We start from the raw sequence: 18,665 nt of genomic DNA on the forward strand, positions 1-18,665 counted from the left end.
GTTATACAAATAAGGCAATGTGTTATCTAGAATTATAAATATTTAAATATTATAGGGCAGATTTTATTTCTTATCAAATTTTAAGTGTGTTCCTTTAAACATTTCAGGCAATGCTAGTCCTCGATACATTCGTTGCACAACATACTGTTTCCCATGCACGTCAGATATGGCCAAGCAAGCTCAGATTCCATTAGCTGCTGTCATCAAACCCTTTGCCACAATTCCTTCAAATGAGGTAAGAATGATAAAAACAGCAATTCAAGGGGCACCTGGCTGGCTCAGTTGGTGGAACATGTGACTTGATCTCGGGGTTGTGATTTCGAGTCCCATGTTGGGTGTAGAGATTACTTAAAATCTTAGAGAAAATAGCAACTCAGTAATTTAGCAGTTTTAAAATTCTTTCATTACTGTTTTCTTATACATTATTATTATAAACAGAAAACTGGAGACTATTTATATAATTCAGAAACATCTAATCATTCAATTCACTAGGAAAACCCAAATCTGACAAGCTGTGTTTTTTGACAACCCATATAACAAACACTGAAGAAAAGAGTCACTTTGGGGTCTGTTGTAACAATCTGCAGATTCAGGAAATATGGAATGTCACATAGTGACAAATACTAGACTTATCATGTGACCTTTATACCTAGTTTCAGGCTCCAACATTCAGCATCCAGATGTTCTGGTGAAGGAAGGTAACAGAATCTGAGGTCTGTGGTCTTACTATAGCTGCTTTAACAGTCACGGGGCAAAGGGTTAGGGTTAACCCTAACCCTAAGTCTATTTGATTAGAAAGCATTTGTTTTGACTTGGAAGGAGGTACTCAATGAATCCCAATGATTCTTTGGGAAAAAAGATAAGTGGTGTTTATTTAAAATGCCTGATATTAGGATGGTGTTAATGGATGTTGTGATTGAGACATCCCCTCAACATGGCTGCCAGTCCTTCTTTTCATGCCCTGAATGGTGGATACCCACATACATGCAGAGACACAAGGTACTATAGTAGAGCTAGTCAAATAGGTGAAGAAAAGCTTGAATTCTAGCTGGAACTTTGACCATAATCCCATTGCAGTAGTCCAGTAAGCTGTACTGAACCCTGGATTCCTTTTGCTCCGCTCAGATTCTCTTCCCAACTTCCCAAGAACGTCAGCTTGGCTGTTAATGGCCCTTTGAAGTTGGCTGACCTAATGAATACCTAACAGCACCTGAACTGAAGGCAAAGCATCTGCACCAGAGAGCAGATTTGTCCCCTTTCATGGGCTGACCATCAGCTGATACGGGCGGTACAGTGGCCTGGGGGAGGGGACGAAGAGGTCTGCTTTACATCACCTCAGGGAAGAAGGAAACAGAAGAGAGACAGTGTGCATATGGACAGTGGTTTTCATATCCTTTGAGATGTCCACTCATTCTCCTTATAGTGTGGCAGAATGCTGCCTTCTCTTTGGGGGTAGAGTGAACAGGGTAGAGTGGGGCAGAGAAGAGGCTGTTCCTAGAAGCCAGTCTTATATGCAGTATAGTCTTATATTTGTAAGTCAAGAAGTATGCTCAGTATTTACTTATTTTAAGTATGGTCCCTTATAGGATGGTCCCAGAAATTTAATATTAATGTCCATAAAATCCTCTTTAAAATCTCGGTGCTTAATAAGGATAAAGTAAACTGATGTGTAATGACAGAGATCCATGCTAAATATAATGTGTATGAGACAAACCATAAGTGACTCTTAATCTCACAATACAAACTGGGGGTTGCTGGGGGGAGGTGGGGCTGGGAGAGGGGGAGGGGGGTTATGGACATTGGGGAGGGTATGTGCTATGGTGAGTGCTGTGAAGTGTGTAAACCTGGCGATTCACAGACCTGTACCCCTGGGGATAAAAATACATTATATGTTTATTAAAAAAATAAGAAATAAAAAAAGAAGATAAGAAAATAGACTATGACCTTCTTAATAAATGTACTACATATTTTTTAATTCTAGATTATTCTTTTCCCAGAGATTTAAACTCTCCCTTATCTCTTAATTCAGTATTCATTATGAGTTTAGAAATTCCATTAATTAATATAAAGAGTGAACTGGGCTTCACGCTTATAAGTGGACGGCTTGGTAAATCTATTCCCTTGGGTTTAAAATAACCACGAAGGGGATGCCTGGGTGGCTCAGTTGGTTAAGTGGCTGCCTTCGGCTCAGGTCATGATCCTAGCATCCTGGGATCGAGTCCCACGTCGGGCTCCTTTCTCAGCAGGGAGCCTGCTTTGCCCTCTGCCTCTGCCTGCCACTCTGTCTGCCTGTGCTCTCTCTCTCTCTGACTAATAAATAAATAAAATCTTTAAAATAAATAAATAAAATAAAATAAAATAAAATAACCACGAAGTAGAAAATTGTAGCAGCACTATCAATGGAACAGAAGAAGGCTGATAAATTAGGAATGGAAGAGAAGAATTAATTGGTATTGGACATGAAAGGGGAATTTTAGTTCATAAACACTTGTGCTGTAATCTCCTCTAAACTTTAATTAAACTCTCTCAAGGTTTATAATCTTAAAATACATTTATTTTAAATTAAAAAAATATATAATGTGTATGTGTTTTAAATAATAGCTAGAAGGAATTTTTAACTATTTTTCAATAATTTTATTATTAAAATTTTCAAGCATACAGAAAATTTAAAAGAATTTTATAGTGAACACCTAGATTCTATCATTAACATTTAACTATACTTGTTTTTATCACCTTTTATTTCATCTGTTCATCAATCCATCTTTTTCTTTATGCATTTCAAAGTAAATTGCAGGCAGTAATTAGTAACACTGCCCACTAAATATTCCAGCATGCATATCATTAATGAGAGTTCACTATTTTCTTACAGATTATTTTTCCTTTTGAGGCAAAATTGATTTACAATAAAGTGCATATATCTTACATAACCACTCACTGAATTTTGACAAATGGGTACACCTGGGCAGCCCTAATCTCTCTCAAGATGAAAAACATTACTGTCAGCCTTAGAAGTATTTCATCCCTTTCTGTCAGCCTCCCACCCCTTCTAACATCCTTCTTTCCCTGGCAACCATTGTTGTAATTTTTTTTTTTCCACCATAGATTTGTTTTGCTTGTTGTGGGTCCGCATATAAATAGATTTCCAGAGTATGCACTCTTCTGTGTAAGGTTTCTATCATCAGCATCATGTTTTAAAGTGCCATCAACATGGAATTGCATGTATTAGTAGTTTTCTCCCTTTTTTATTGCTGAATGGTATTTGATTATATGGACATACTAGTTTGTTTATCTGTTCTTTCACTGGTGGACATCTGGGCTCTTTCCAGTTTTTGGCTCTTATGAATAAAGCTTCCATAAATATTCTTATACAAGTCTTTCTGTGGACATATATTCATTTCTCTTAGTAACTGTGAGTAATTTTCTGGCTCATGAAATACATGTTTCTTTTTAGTTTTATAAGAAACTACCAGACCATTTTCTTAAATGGTTATACCGCTTCATAGTCCTTCTAACATTGTATTTAGAGAACCAGTCGCTTGTTATCTCCTCTGTTTGGTATTGTTGTTTTTTATAATTTTAGAAGTTTTTTTTTTTAAGATTTTATTTATTTATTTGAGATAGAGTGCATGCATTAGTGGGGAGCCTAGGACTCCTGGGACTCTGGGATCATCACCTGAGCTGAAGGAAATGCTAGCTAAGTAAACCACCCAGGCACCCCTAATTTTAGAAGTTCTGATGGCTCTGGAGTCGTATCCATGAGATGTGTTTTTATTTCAATTTTTATACTTTGAACAAAATTTAAGGAAGTACCAGTGAATAACATCACACTCACATACATACCACCCATCACTAACAAATGTTAACATATTGTCATATTTGCTTAAAAAATTTTATGAGAATTAAAACTTCATAGCTACATATGATATCTCCTTTATCAGGCCATTCCTCTCCCTCCCTCCCTCCCTTTTAGGGGCAAACACTGTAACGAATTTGGTATGCATCCTCCCTGTATGTGACTTTATATATTGACTTCATGCTCATGAATCCATAGTAATATGTAGTATCATTTTGCTTTTTGATGACTCAATTAATTTTAAATAAGTAAAATACAAACTTAGATGAAAGCGGTATCCAATGAAAAAAGATCCCTTCCTACTCTTCTACCTTCTCCCTTAGAGACAGTCTTCACCTATTCTTTGTGCCTCCTTCTAGAAATGAAAAATGCATATACTAGCATGTAAGTGTACATCTTTTAAAAAATAAATATATAAATGGTAGTATAGCATACACTCTCTCCTTTCAATTAACTTGTCTGGCACTCCTACCATGTCACTACCTACAGAGCTGCCTTATTCTTTCCAACAGCTGTGTGGCATGATGTATTATTAAGACAAACACTATTGTAACTGTATGTATCCACTTTAAGATCTGTAAGATTCCAGAGTTGTGAAAATTTAAAATATGAATCCTAAAATTGAAGGAAATAAAATAACATGAGTGTGCCTGAGAGAAGGTTATAGCAAACCCTTGACATGTCTCGGAGGGGATGGGATTGCTGTAGATGTATACTCTCTACCTTACTCATTCCTATGCTATCTGAATCATTTTACAGTAATCTGTTACTTTTATAAGCAGAAGGTAACACTTCTACCTTGAAAGAAAGCCAGGTAGACTCTATCAATATGGGATACATGGGATTTCTGTCCCTAGGCAGTGTTAGCTTGAGTGTACCTTGTTCACCTCAATGAATTTGCAGTTTTCAACTGCACCCTAGCACCCTGCCCCTCCCCATGAAACAGCTGCCTGGGGGGCCAACCACCAAAGAACAGAACAAAATTCAGCAGTTATTCATACCCCAAACCAGAATCTGTAACCACCTTCTTGTTATCACCATTTACTATTAACAGTGAAATTTTTCAGTAACGTGTTCCTGAAAATAAAAGTATTGAGAAAAGCTTTCAGATGTTAGTTCAAGCCCACCCCCTTCCCCCTCTATGCATATGTACATTTCATACACAGACTAAATGTGTGTGTTTTCTATTTAACAAAGTTGTTTGATCTAACCAAACACCATCTCCCAACCAGCATGAAGTTTTTTCCCCTTTGGTGAAAACTTGGGCTGCATTTTAGTCTTTGTGCTTCCCAAAGTAATAAATGTGTGAGTTCGGAGTGGTGGCTTATTTTTAGAATCTGACTTAGGGAGAAGCTCTACTTGAGAAAATAACATTCTTTATTCTTATCATATTGCAAGAGACTCTGACCAGGTAAATGTATTTTGACAGTACTGTTTTTCCCTCTTGCAGCTATCTCTACAGAAGAAGCTCTTCCTTTTTCCTTAGACCTTTAAGAACAGAAGTACCCTGAATATAATACACATATATACATGTATATATATATAGAGGGGGGTATAACTGACAAATGAAATTGTATGATATTTAATGAATATATTATATTTAAGAAGGATGAGTGTCTCTTACGTACCAGTGTCTTCTGAGTTGGATGGAGATATTCTCTGTTTAAAGAAATACATTTACTTTTGGGGTGCCTGGGTGGCTCAGTGGGTTAAAGCCTCTGCCTTCGGCTCAGGTCATGATTCCAGGGTCCTGGGATCAAGCACCCCCATCAGGCTCTCTGCTCAGCAGGGAGCCTGCTTCCCTTTCTCTCTGCCCGCCTCTCTGCCTACTTGTGATCTCTGTCAAATAAATAAATAAAAATCTTAAAAAAAAATACATTTACTTTTATTTGTTGAAATAGGCTTACAGGTAAAAAAAAAAAATAAGAAATATGAAAAGGATGCTAAAGCATCAGGAAGAAGTTCCTAAAGTTTGTGCTCTCAGAAGACTTGTCTCCTCTTTGGGGATTAACTGGGCCGCTGGCCCTGGGGACTATCACTGCTACTCTGTGCTGGTGAGCTGGATGAGGCAGGATTTTTAAAAAGGTTCTAATACAGTTGGTTTTTTTTAGTTGGTTCTATTTGACAGAACCTTTTAAAGCATGCCATTGTGTTAGCAACGGCCTATAAAAATAAACCTAATCCAAGCAGTTATGATTAGAGAATGTTCCCTGTGAGCATTTGCTTTGGAGTTGTATGCTATTTCCAAGGGCATATATATATCATCATTGTTTAAGATTTGATGTTCGTTATTGTAAATTTTAATTTTGTGTGTGTGTTTCAAGTGAAACCCATTGCCACATTCAGTGAAGTTAACTATGAGGAATTTATTCAGGAGAAGTAATTGGTTATCTTGTAAGCTCTTCTGTTGAGTAATTTGTTATTTTTTTTTTGATGCTGTATTTTAAGAACAAAGGTAGACATGAAATAGACTTCCAATGCAAAAGGATTAAAGATTATATTTAATTTTGCATTTTCTTCAAAATAGGAAATTTTTATATTTTGACAAGTGCATACATCTGATTATACTTGACATTAAGTTATTTCACCTATAAACCAGATGGCAGAAGCTTTTCCTGCATCTGTGACTAGATTCAGAAATATCTGTTTACATTTTTTTAGATTATAAATGGATATAATAGTCAAAGTAATTTCCTTTCTTGTTGAATTAATGTAGTGCAGATAAACTTTTATCCAATCCTTTACATTTCACTTGATTTATAATCCCCTAATTACTCTGTGCTAGGAACTAAAGTGAACTTTAGGGATATGAGGGGAAAACAAGACCAGTTACTCGTGTCTATGACTTACAGAAAATTTGCAAGTACCCAGTTAATTTTGGGGGCAGTGTGGAAAAAAACTCTGATGGGGACATCTTTGTTCTATGGAGTTTAGGTTCAGGGAACTTTTACCTTACTTATGATTTAAAGAAGTTTGTCCTGCGGCACGTGGGTGGCTCAGTGGGTTAAGCCTCTGCCTTCAGCTCAGGTCACGATCCCAGGGTCCTGGTATCAAGCCCTGCATCGGGCTCTCTGCTCAGTGGGGAGCCTGCTTCCTCTCTCTCTCTCTGCCTGTCTCTCTGGCTACTTGTGATCTCTGTCTGTCAAATAAATAAAAAAAAAATAAGGAAGTTTGTCCTATTATTATTGAGGAGTCATATTCTGATAGGTTCAGTAGATAAGAAGAAGCCATTGGAGAGAAAAAGGAATGGATGTCAAAAAACTGACAAAGGGGGTTAAGAAAAAAGGAAATGACTGTCAGAGGTCAAACCCAACACGAATACATTATGTTAGGGGTGGATTTTATATGTATCACCTGTAGGAGTGATTGCTTGGTCTTCATGCATCTGACTTTTCAGCCATTCTTGCTGGTGTGAATTGACAGTCTCAGCGGAGTCTACACTGTGGCTTAATGCATCAGGGGGAAAAATGGTCTCACTCTAGTATTATGTCTGTATATTATCCTTCAGGAAGATAGCAGCTTGTGAAGTAGGTGTTATCCCAGTTTTGTAGATGTAGAAGCTATACAGGTTCTAAGGCTATTAAGCTGTAGAGTTGGGAGCAATGCTGCTGGAACTTGAGATTTCAAATTCCAGCTTCTTTGGCTACATCTGCCTATAAATGATCTTGTTTGAGGTTTTATTTAATTAAACACATAGAATAGCTTTTTCTTGCTGGCAGTGGTTTTAGCAATGGGCTTCTTGCTCCTTTAAGCTCAAGAGTTATCTTGAAGTGTCTGTCTTAACCTCTTTTCTTGAAGTCTTGTGACTTTAAGCTACAGCTTACTATTCCTTAAAGGCAAAGACCATCCAAAATCCGGCCTTGGGCTGGGCATGCAGTAAAGGTCCCAGTTGAAGAAATGTACTCTCAGGCTTGGATAGAGGTTTAGAAGACAAAGATAAACCAAACTACAGAACAGTGATTGATTTTTAGATATTTAGGCTTCTAAATTAATATTTTCTCACACATTAAGTCTTTTTTTTAAAGAGTTTATTTATTTGAGAGAGTGAGCAAGCGTGAGTGGTGGGGGGTGGTGGTGGTCAGAGGGAGAGGGAATGTAGGATCATGACCTGAGCCTAAGGCAGATGCTTAACCACCTGAGCCACCCAGGTGCCCCTAGCACAGTATGTCTTAATTATTAAGTTCCTTGTTGGCAAATATGTCATTTAATGAAGTAAAGTTTTTCTTACTTTGGCTATCCTATTTTATTTTGTACTTTTGAATGACTACAGATTTCCCTTCTAAACCCATTCACCCCTCTAGCAAACTCTGTCACGAAAAAAATAGTTTGAGAGATTGTAGATGTATTCTAGCACATACTAATGAATACACATTTCAGTGTATTCAGTCATATATTAATGAGGGGTTATATTTCATCATAAAGAGCAGAACAGTGAAACAAGTAGGAAGAAATTTTGATCATAGTAACGATATTTCAGGAACCAATAAAAACTGCCCATTTTCTCCAAAGTACAATAGGTAGTAACCAAATGGTGGAACACTGGGTTTGAAGCCAGGAAATGACTTTAGGTCTCTGCTGTGGCTTGTATTGTGACCTTGGGCCTTTATTCCCAAGAAGGAGCAGTCTGGCTCTGATGTCCTGTAGATCTAGAAAGCTGCTAGTGTCTACCCCTCTTTTCCACTCTATTGTGTGTTCAGCATGGATTACCATGAATTTATCACACATCCTATATTTTATTAGAAATTCTTGTGAACAAATTGCACAACCCATCCCAAAGTGGTTTTGTCTATATTATATTTTTAATAAAAGAAATCTGGAGTATATTATTCATTTAAAAAGCACATGAAGATGGTAAGACTATGCATTTTTTACATAGATAAATTGTAAAAATTTATAAATTGTATTTTATATATATGTGTATAAATATATATACTTTTACATATATATATATAAATTGTATTTTACATAGGTAAAGCTGGCCCAATTATAGCCAGCTTTAGTGAAAAACATGTCCTGAAATGGAATTGATTATGACAATATTGTGTCCTTTAAAAAACTTTAAGAATACTTATAACTTAAATTATTCTGAAATGAAAGCTTCAAGGGCCTGATCTATTTTTAATATGTGCATTATAATCTGAGGTTGTCTGCTTTAATGCAATATTTTAGAGAGTATTAACATAAAAACTTGGAAAAATAAAACACATGTACTCAAATAGATATAGAACTATGAATATAACATTTAAAATACTTTAATTTATAAAGTTACTTTAGAAATTGAATCTTACCCCTTAACAATTTTCGTCACTGTTTATATAGTGCCATGAAGAAGTTTGGCAGCTGAAAAACAGAATGTTGTCCCTTTTTAGAATGGTATTACAGCAGATATACAGGGGGAGTCACATTTGTCAGGGCAAAGGTTATTAGAATTCTATTTTAACTTACAATGTAGATGATAAATGCACCAAGCTTATTTTCTCAATCACCGAATTATTCATGGAAATCTTCATTTTTTACTAAATGGAGAATACCTTCCAGAGAAATAAGAATAAAGAAGAAAACATTCTGCTTTGATTTAATTTTCAGGGACTGTGAGTTTTATGACTTTCCATGCCTGGGGACTGAGTGTGTGGCATCCATAACATAGGAGCCAGGACCAGTCTCACTGGACATACAACACCCACTCTGGAGAGGAAATATTTTAGAGCCTCTTGCTACCATTTTCATCAATTCTAAGGCCCACATTTTCTCACATTTCGACATTTCTGGCATAGGAATAGCTCTTATTAACAGTGACTTCTTAGCATTGTGTCCTGTTCAGTTGGAAGTTCTTATATCTCTTAAAATTGATGAGATGTTAGAATCAGTGAAAATACGCTATGCCTTGCTTCATGGTTCTAACTTTACTCCAGATTTATGGATATTTAGATAATACAAGGGCTTATAATTTATGCAGTTGATATCCTCTTAGTGATCAAGTATGAGAGAACAAAATATTTTAAAGTTTTATATTTGAAAGTTTACTAGGCATTCCACTGATAAAAAGCCAAAAAAAATTGTTTTTAACAAAATCCTGTTTTGAGAAGAAAGGAAGGAGAGCAGGAGGGAAGGAGAGGAGAGTAGGAAGGAAGGAGAGGGAAAAGAAAACATTATGTAAACCTTTCATGTCCGAACATGACACCCATGTTTCTCTGAAGCACAAGTGATTTTTGAAGTGAATCTTTGTCAGGAGTTGGTCATAATTATGAGTAAAGTAAGCAAATGTTTTAGAGTCAGATGCAGTTGGGTGTACAGATTAACTCCACCACTTCTGGTAGTGTGACCTTGAAAGTACTTAACTTTTGGGGCCTCCTTTCTTAAATAAAATTATGATAACTCTAGTTACCTGATATCTGCTTAAAAATAGTAAGCTGGTATAAGGAATGATAGTTACTCTTGTTATCATCTTTGTCATTATTAGTATGATTATTTGCTATACAGTGTTAAATTCCTCCATGGAAAATTTTAACTCAGCAATCATTGATTTGGAGAATGTGCTGTATACAACGAGGAGAAATATGAACTACAGTAACTTAAGTTTACTTGAAATGTATACATTTAAGAGGAATGTTATCATATACTTTCAGTGATTCTAGCTGTACATCTTACCTAAGAAGGAGGAAATTGACATAGCCTTCACATTTATATTCATATGTAAGTGGAAAGAGTTAGCTGCTCATTTACATTTTTAAAAAGAAATGTTACATGATACCTGTTTTTTGGTAGTACATCATAATTTTCTATCTGTATTGTTCAAGTAGTAAGGACTCACCATTGCATAAACATTTATATAGCTTTTGGTTTTTCATAAGCTTCTTCATGGACCTTTGCTGGAATAATTTCCCCTTAATCTGTCACACACTATCCTGTCTTTTTAGCCTAATTAATTTCTATTCAGCTTTTAGATTTCATTTTGAAGTCACCTCCTCAGGGGAGCCTCCCAGGATATCCCATGTTTAAACTCCTTGTAGCTCCTCTCGTATCATGTGTCACAGTTTGCAGTTTTGTATTTGTGTATTTTTTGGATGTCTTTCTTCCAGGTAAGTTCCATGAGAGTAGGGATCCCATCTGATTTTTCCTCACTATTGCACTCTCAAGACCTAAAACAGTCCCTGGAACATTTTTGTACTAAGTAAATATTTAATATGATATTTTCATTACTCAGAATCATTTATATGTGGAAGTAATTTAGAATTTTGGAGACAAGTAGTTTGATGAAAGTTTCAGAATAGAGATCTATATGCTTTAACATTTATTGAGCATCTGCTTTGTGTGTAAATGTTGTTTTTGTAGCTGAATGAGTTACAAAGTAAATAAAAGAGGAACTGACTATCTAGGAACCAAGCTAAAGCTAGGATGGGCATTTTGGAGTCCCCTCTATCCAGGCATCTGACATTTACTTGCATCTCCATGTTCTATATCAAAGAAAATATTTTCTTTCTTACACATATGTTCTTATGAAAAATCACCATTTGGATACTTACTGGAAATTATCCTTGCTTTTAGTATTGCTGGCAAACAAAAACACCTGTGCTGACTAGGATAACAGTTGCCTAAAGGATTTCCTGGACAGTTAAATTCGTCCTAAATTTAGCTTAGGTTTCAGTTTTATCCACCCCCCCCATCCCAAATGTTTGTTTCTTTCAAAATTATCGCACTGTAAATATGAAGATACATACTGTGTTGGTGTGTGTATATATTTATGAGAGAGTGGAAAGAGGGGGGATATATGAGACATGTAAAGAGAAGATTAAAATCTTTAAAATGTTATTCATTGTTTGGGAAAATAAGAGCGTCATTGACTTTCAGGAAAAATACTTCTGCAAAATTCAGGTAAAACAGAAGAGCCAAAACTGTAAAATCTGGTATGTATAGTTATCATGGAGCTCATCCACCAGAAGTCACTTTTCTTAATCCAAAACTGAACTACGGAGGTAAATTGAAGTATTTGAACATGGGAATGAGATCTAAGTTTCTTTAGTTTACTGTGTTCCATAGAAACTCCCTTTCTGGTACAGTTTTAAAATTTTTGAAAAAGTCTTATCTAAATACTCCAAACATATAATTTTGTCTACATTTTCCTTTTTATTTACATTTCTCCTTTCTTAAAGAAAAGTGATAGAAAATGCATATTAGCTCATATTCATCAATTTTTTTGTTTATATGATAAATTAAGCTGTGTTTCCTCTCCCTCCAGCTTATTAATGATGTATAATAAGTATATAGATGTATATTTTTTCCTCCAGATCCTTTTGAATTGGTCACATGCATTTTTAAGTGAAAAACTTTTTCTCAACTTTTTTTTAACCCTATTTTCAAGTCTTTCCTCCAAATGGCTTTGGCTATTTGCCCAAATCAAGTTAACTCACAAATGGTGATTTGCCGTATCACATGGAAGTGGTTTAGGAAGTGGTAGAGGATTTCAGTTTTGCAAAATGAGAAGAGTTCTTTGGATGGATGGTGGTGATGTTTGCACAACAATGTGAAGGTCTTAATGTCACTGAGCTGTGCATTTTAAAATATGAATTTTGTCATATATATTTTATCACAATTAAAAGATAAATATATATTTTAATAGCCACATACACACACAGTAGAGCCATTCAGTTTGTAACCCAGAGCCTTGGCTTCCTGGAGGGTGTTAGAAGATGTCCAAGGAGACCAGTTTCCTAGAAGAGTGGCAGTGAGTACTAGTGGGCGAGCTGTCTAGATACTCTTTCTGAGTTAAAGAGGGGGCTGGTTATTGTCACATGGGAGAAACATTCCACTTTTAGCATTGTTTCATCGCTTCATTTTCCAGTCACTGATTAGGTCCTCTGCATTCCTTAGAGACAGGTCCACTGTCTTCAACATGATAAATTCTCCAAGGAGAAAGGTCCTGCAAGGAGCAGGACAGTCTCCAGGAACACTTATATGTGGGGTACCTAAGCAATATTTACATTGACAGCAGATTGGACTGCATGGATGACTATTTATTTATTTATTTATTCTAACTTATTCCAATAAGAATTTAATTCAACAGATATTTATTGTTTGCCAAAAATGTGCCACTTACCGTTCTTGGTACCTCAGATATGTCAGTGAACAAAACAGATAAAGATCTCTGCCTGCCGTCTTGGAGCTTACGTTTTTAATGGTGAGAGACAAGACAATGGACCTCATACTGAGCAAATGATGTAATAGTGGAGGAAGGAAAAAACAGAGCAGTGTTTGGGAGATGAAGGCTGCCTGGGAAGAGGGGTAGATGGCAGATTTCAGATTAAGTAGGGTAGTCCGATAAGCCTGATGGAAAGTGTCATTTAGATGAAGGCTTGACTCTTTCTTTTTTTTTTTTTTTAACTTTTTGAGAAACCTCTGTACTGTTTTCCAGAGTGGCTATTTGCATCCAGTTTGCATTCCCACGGACAGTGCAAAAGGGTTCCCTTTTCTCCACATCCTTACCAACATCTGTTGTTTCTCGTGTTGCTGATTTTAGCTATTCTGACATGTGTGAGGTGGTTATCTTATTGTGGTTTTGATTTATGTTTCCCGCATGATGAGTGATGTTGAGCATCTTTTCACGTGTCTGTTGGCCATCTGTCTGGCTTCTTTGGAAATGAAAAACTTTTTGAGGAACCTCCATACTGTTTTCCAGAATGACTACTCCAGTTTGCATTCCCATCAGTGGTGTAAGGGAGTTCCCTTTTCTCCATACCTCACCAACACCTCTTTTTTCCTGTGTTGTTAATTTTAGCCATTCTGATAGGTATGAGGTTGTATCTCATTGTAGTTTTGATTTGTATTTCCCTGATGCTGAGTGATGTGGAGCCTCTTTTCATGTGTCTGTTATCCATCTGGGTGTTTTTGGAAAAGTGTCTGCTCATATCTTCTGCCCATTTCTTAATTGGATTATTTGGTTTTTTGGGTATTGAGTTTGATCAGTTCTTTATAGATTTTGGATGCCAACCCTTTATCTGATCCATCATTTACAATTATCTTCTTCCACTCTATCAGCTGTCTTGTTGGTTGTTTCCTTCTCTGTGCAGAAGCTTTTTACCTTGATGAGGTCCCAATAGTTCATTTTTGCTTTTGTTTCCCTTGCCTCAGAAGACATGTCTAACAAGAAGTTGCTGCGGCCAAGGTCAAAGAGGTTGCTGCCTGTGCTCTTCACTAGGATTTTGATAGTTTCCTGTCTTATATTTAGGTCTTTTGTCCATTTTGAATGTACTTTTGTGTATGGTGTAAGAAAGTGATCCAGTTTCATTCTTCTGCATGTCACCATCCAGTTTTCCCAACACCATTTCTTGAGACATTTTTCCCAGTGCATATTCTTTCCTGCTTTGTCAAAGAAAAGTTAAAAATACAGCTACCCTACGACCCAGCAATTGCACTACTAGGTATTTACCCAAAGGATACAAAATGTTGATTCGAAGGGGCATATATGGTATCAATAATAGCCAGATTATGTAAAGAGCCCAAATGTTGATTGATGAATGGATAAAGAAGATGAGGTATATATGTACAATGAGATATGAAATGAAATTTCATATACTGAAACTCAGGCAATCAAAAAGAATGAAATCTTGCCATTTGCAACAACGTGAATGGAACCAGAATGTATTATGCTAAATGAAATATGTCAGTCAGAGAAAGACAAATACATGATTTCACTCATATGTGGAATTTAAGAAACAAAACAGATGAACATAGGGGAAGGGAAGGAAGAATAAAATGAGATAAAAACAGAGAGGGGGGCAAACTGTAAGAGGCTCTTAGCTATAGAGAACAAACTGAGGGTTACTGGAGGGAGGTTGGTGCGTGGATGGGTTAAATGGATGGTGGGTATTAAGGAGAGCATTTGTTGGGATGAGCACTGGATGTTGAATGTACATGATCAATCACTAAATTCTACTCCTGAAACCAATACCACACTATATGTTAACTAACTTGAATTAAAGAAAAATAAAGAAAGGAAGAATTGACTCATGCATAGAGGAAAATGTTTTGAGGGTGTTTTCATAGCCATATAAAGAAGTGAGATAAATGAAGACTCTGGTTAACTTACAATTCTGCCAGAGAGACAAAGGGAGTGTGCCCCTAGGCTTATTATTTTTAACACTTTCATCTTTAAAGTGTAGTATTTTATAACTTTCCTTTGAGGAACAGAAAATTGCCAATTATTTTGTTATGGAAGAAAGAAACAATTCATAGGGTTTTTAAGTCTAAAATATATTTTCATTCTCTGTGCATTCTTACAGCAAATATGTCTTCTGCAAGTGGTCTATAATTAGACAACAAAATATAATTCTCCCTTAGGGATAAAAGATAAACTATAATAGGTCAAGGTTTAAAAGAAATGTGGGAAAATATCTCTCAACTCTAGAATTTCTCCCCCCGGAAGAAGTGTCTTACTCAAAAGTTTCCAGTATCTGTTCCAGCAAGTAAAGTGATGCTCATCTTTGCAAGTATACCTGTACCTTGAAAGACTGCATCAGCATGCTCAGTCTAAACTGACCTTTTTTGCTCTAGAACCATTACCTACCATTTATAATCTAGTCATGATCTAGAACTGCCATTCAGGAAAACTGATATTATGACGGGCTCTTCTCCGATATTTATTTTCTCTTTTGAAACTGTGGCTGCCCTCTAACCAGAGGGAGCCCTTTCTTAGACTTTAGCATATGGTCCAACTTGTCCTTTCCACTAAAAAGCCCTCCTGGCATTAGAAGCCGTGGGTAGAAGGGTTACAGCTGTGTTTGCTTTAAGACACTTTTGGCCATTGTAGGAAAAGAGTCTCCTATTTGTGCTTATTTTGGGATGAACTTAGCATATCAGGGTTTATCACATCCAGACGTCATCTTTTGTGATAGAAGAAGTGGCACATATCCTCAAGTTTAAAGAAGACTTCATTTTTTATTTTGTTCTTGTTCAGACTTCTTTCAAACCAGTTTTTCTCTTCTTCTGTCTCTCCCTCTTTGTCAGTCATGAAACAACTATTTTTTGAGAATTTGCTCTGTAATTAAGGCCCTGGGGATCAGTGGTGAACCTAAAGCTTACATATAGTAATAAGGAGTGAATTTTTTTAAAGATTTTTTTATTTATTTGAGAGAGAGCATGAGTGTGTGTGCATGAGAGAGAGAGGGAAAGAGAGAGAGAGAGAGAGAGAGAGAGAACGTGCAGGGGGAGGGGCAGAGGGAGAAGCAGGCTCCCTGCTGAGTGAGGAGCCTGACATGGGACTCAGTCCCAGGATCCTGGTGATCATGACCGGAGCTGAAGACAGATGCTTAACCGACTGAGCCACCCAGGTGTCCCATGAGTTGTTTTTTTTTTAAGTTAGAAATTTACTTTGGGATGCCTGGGTGGCTCATTTAAGTGTCCAACTCTTGATTTTGGTTCAAGTCGTGATCTCAGGGTCTTAAGACTGAGCTCCACATTGGGCTGTGTGCTGGGCGTGGAGCCTTCTTGGTATTCTCTGTCTCGCCCTCTCACTCCTTCCCCCACCCTAAAAAATACTTTAAACATTCGAACTAAAATATTCAAACATCTTTTGAGTTTATTTTTTAGAGTTTTATGAACTGGATAAAATATAGAAGATGAAACAAATTCTAGAAATCTCTCATATTAATTGTAAAACATGATAGAATTCACTAATTTAGAAGTAGGTTTCAAAACCTATGCCAAATGTACTGTTTTTCTAAAGACATCATTTATTTACTGAATGGCGAAATCTCTTAACTATCTTCTGTCAGAATTGTTACCATGTAGTATAACAACTGATTTGAGGTGTGTGTGTTTGTGTGTGTGTGTGTGTGTGTGTGTGTGTGTTAAACTGGCCATTTCGGACGTACCTGGCTTTGAAGGCTCACCACAGAATCAGTCCAGCTTTCCTCTTTATCTCCCTTCATATCAGCTGATTTAGGCTGCTTGCCTACTAGCTACCAACATAACTAAGCTTTTCCTCCTGTGTTACACTATTCTTACTGATTAGAATTGTCTTTTTCTGTCAGTCAGTGAAAATATAACTCCTCATAATTGCTCATCTCTTCCTTGAAAATATATTTTATTGACCACCCCACCCTGTTGACCATAAGTGATTTCTTCTTTTATTAGTGCCTTTTGCTTCAGCACCTATCATGAGCTGCCATGAGATAACGGTAGTATATTTTTGAGTACCTGATAGATATTTCGTTCATTCATTCAAAAACTGTTGACTGCCCACTCTCTCAGACATTGTGCTCTACGAAATACAACAATAAACATGTCAGACTTGTGAGTCATGGATAGGAGAATCTACTAGTGATACTGAAAAGTAAAGCAGAATGGTGAGTGCTGTCAGGCACAAGACAATATGGGAACATACAGCTGACATGTCAAAGCCAGTCCTCAGGGGCCAGTTTGAGACTTCCTTCCAGTTTAGGCAAGGTCTCTGCCAAATCAATGGAGAAAGAGACACCCATTCCCTTGTGATAGGAGAGGGAGAGAAAGGAAAATATTAAGTAGATGCTGGCAAATTAGTGGAAGAAAGTCAAGAAGTTCCTCCCTGAGGTCATCTAGTTTTGAACAGGAAGACAAAATGATCTGCTAAGGAAGTGGAAAGAGAGCTTATTTGGAGGTTGGAAAGTTATGAAGTAGCACCTATACAGAGAGGAAGAGAAATGACAGGAGACATTTAATAGTTACCAGGGAGCTGTGAGGACTTGGTTCAAATCATAGGCCACGAATAATGACGCCTTTCTTTGAAATCATACGCTTTTCTATAGGAGCAATCTGCAAAGGAGCTTTGGTACCAATAGTGCAGAGAAGGCCAATAGGTGGAGTAAATGAAGGAGAATTCAAGATGCAACCCTGCAGTTTACTGGAAAAGTCACTTTTCGTCACTGACCTTCCATTCTTTCTGAACCCACGGATGATAATTCCCACTCCCAAGGTTGTTAGTATCTCAACATCAAAATGGTATTTTTATGTATTTAAAAGCATTTTAAACTACAAATAATACTAGGTAATAGTTACGATCTTACCTATACATTTGAATCAGTAACATTTTTCAGAATTTTCCATGCTGGATGCATAAAATGATACAACACCCCCCCCCCCCCCGTGAATAAAAACCCACACCCAAATCAAAAAGATCTTCAAATCCAATGTAAGCCCTAAGCCAGCTGTAAGAATAAATAGTCTACCAATGATGCTGAAGAGAAAAAAGCTGAAAATAATCTTTGAAGTGCACTCTAACAAGAGGATGCTTTTCTGGGAATATGAAAACACAAAGGTTTAGATTTACAAAGACCAACTAAAAACATCCTTAGAAAATATAAGTATATGCTTAGAATTATTACAGTGCATTGAATGTTTTTATTATCAGGTTCTGTTTCTTTTCAGAAGATGTGTAAAACATTTTTTAAAGGCATTCAAAAAATATTCTTTCATGCTATTTTTGTTATTTTAAAAAGCCAAACACAACACTACTGCTGTTTAGAAAATTTGTGTACAGTAAGTAGCCTACTGCCCTGTTCCCTTTCTTTCCATGGAGGCTGACTGAATGTCATATATGGCAAGGCTAAAGATAGAAAACACATACAAGCGGCTTCTTATTTCTCTTTCCTATGGAAATGTCTTTAATAAGTGCACTTGATACAGACTCTCTTTTTCATTCTAGCTTCTGGGCATAATCCTCTGGAATCTAGCCCTGCTTGCCTTCCAGCAGGCCTAATAGTCTGAATGTTTAACATTTTTAAAGGGTAGTTGTTCATCACAGGTTCTGGATTATCTTTTCACATACCATTTCCGTGCTTCT

General features: G+C 36.6%; 1 protein-coding gene across 2 annotated transcripts in view; it reads left to right on the forward strand.

Annotated features, from left to right (window-relative positions):
• SEC24D (SEC24 homolog D, COPII coat complex component) overlaps positions 1–18,665 on the forward strand; it is a 104,901-nt gene that overhangs the window by 34,017 nt on the left and 52,219 nt on the right. For both annotated transcript variants that reach the window (XM_045997832.1, XM_045997833.1), the window contains exon 8: positions 108–235. In XM_045997832.1, the coding sequence (XP_045853788.1) occupies positions 108–235 (128 nt within the window). The remainder of the gene's footprint in view (positions 1–107; positions 236–18,665) is intronic.

This window comes from Meles meles, chromosome 2 (assembly GCF_922984935.1).
Source record: "Meles meles chromosome 2, mMelMel3.1 paternal haplotype, whole genome shotgun sequence".
In the NCBI taxonomy this organism is placed as follows: Eukaryota; Metazoa; Chordata; class Mammalia; order Carnivora; family Mustelidae; genus Meles; species Meles meles.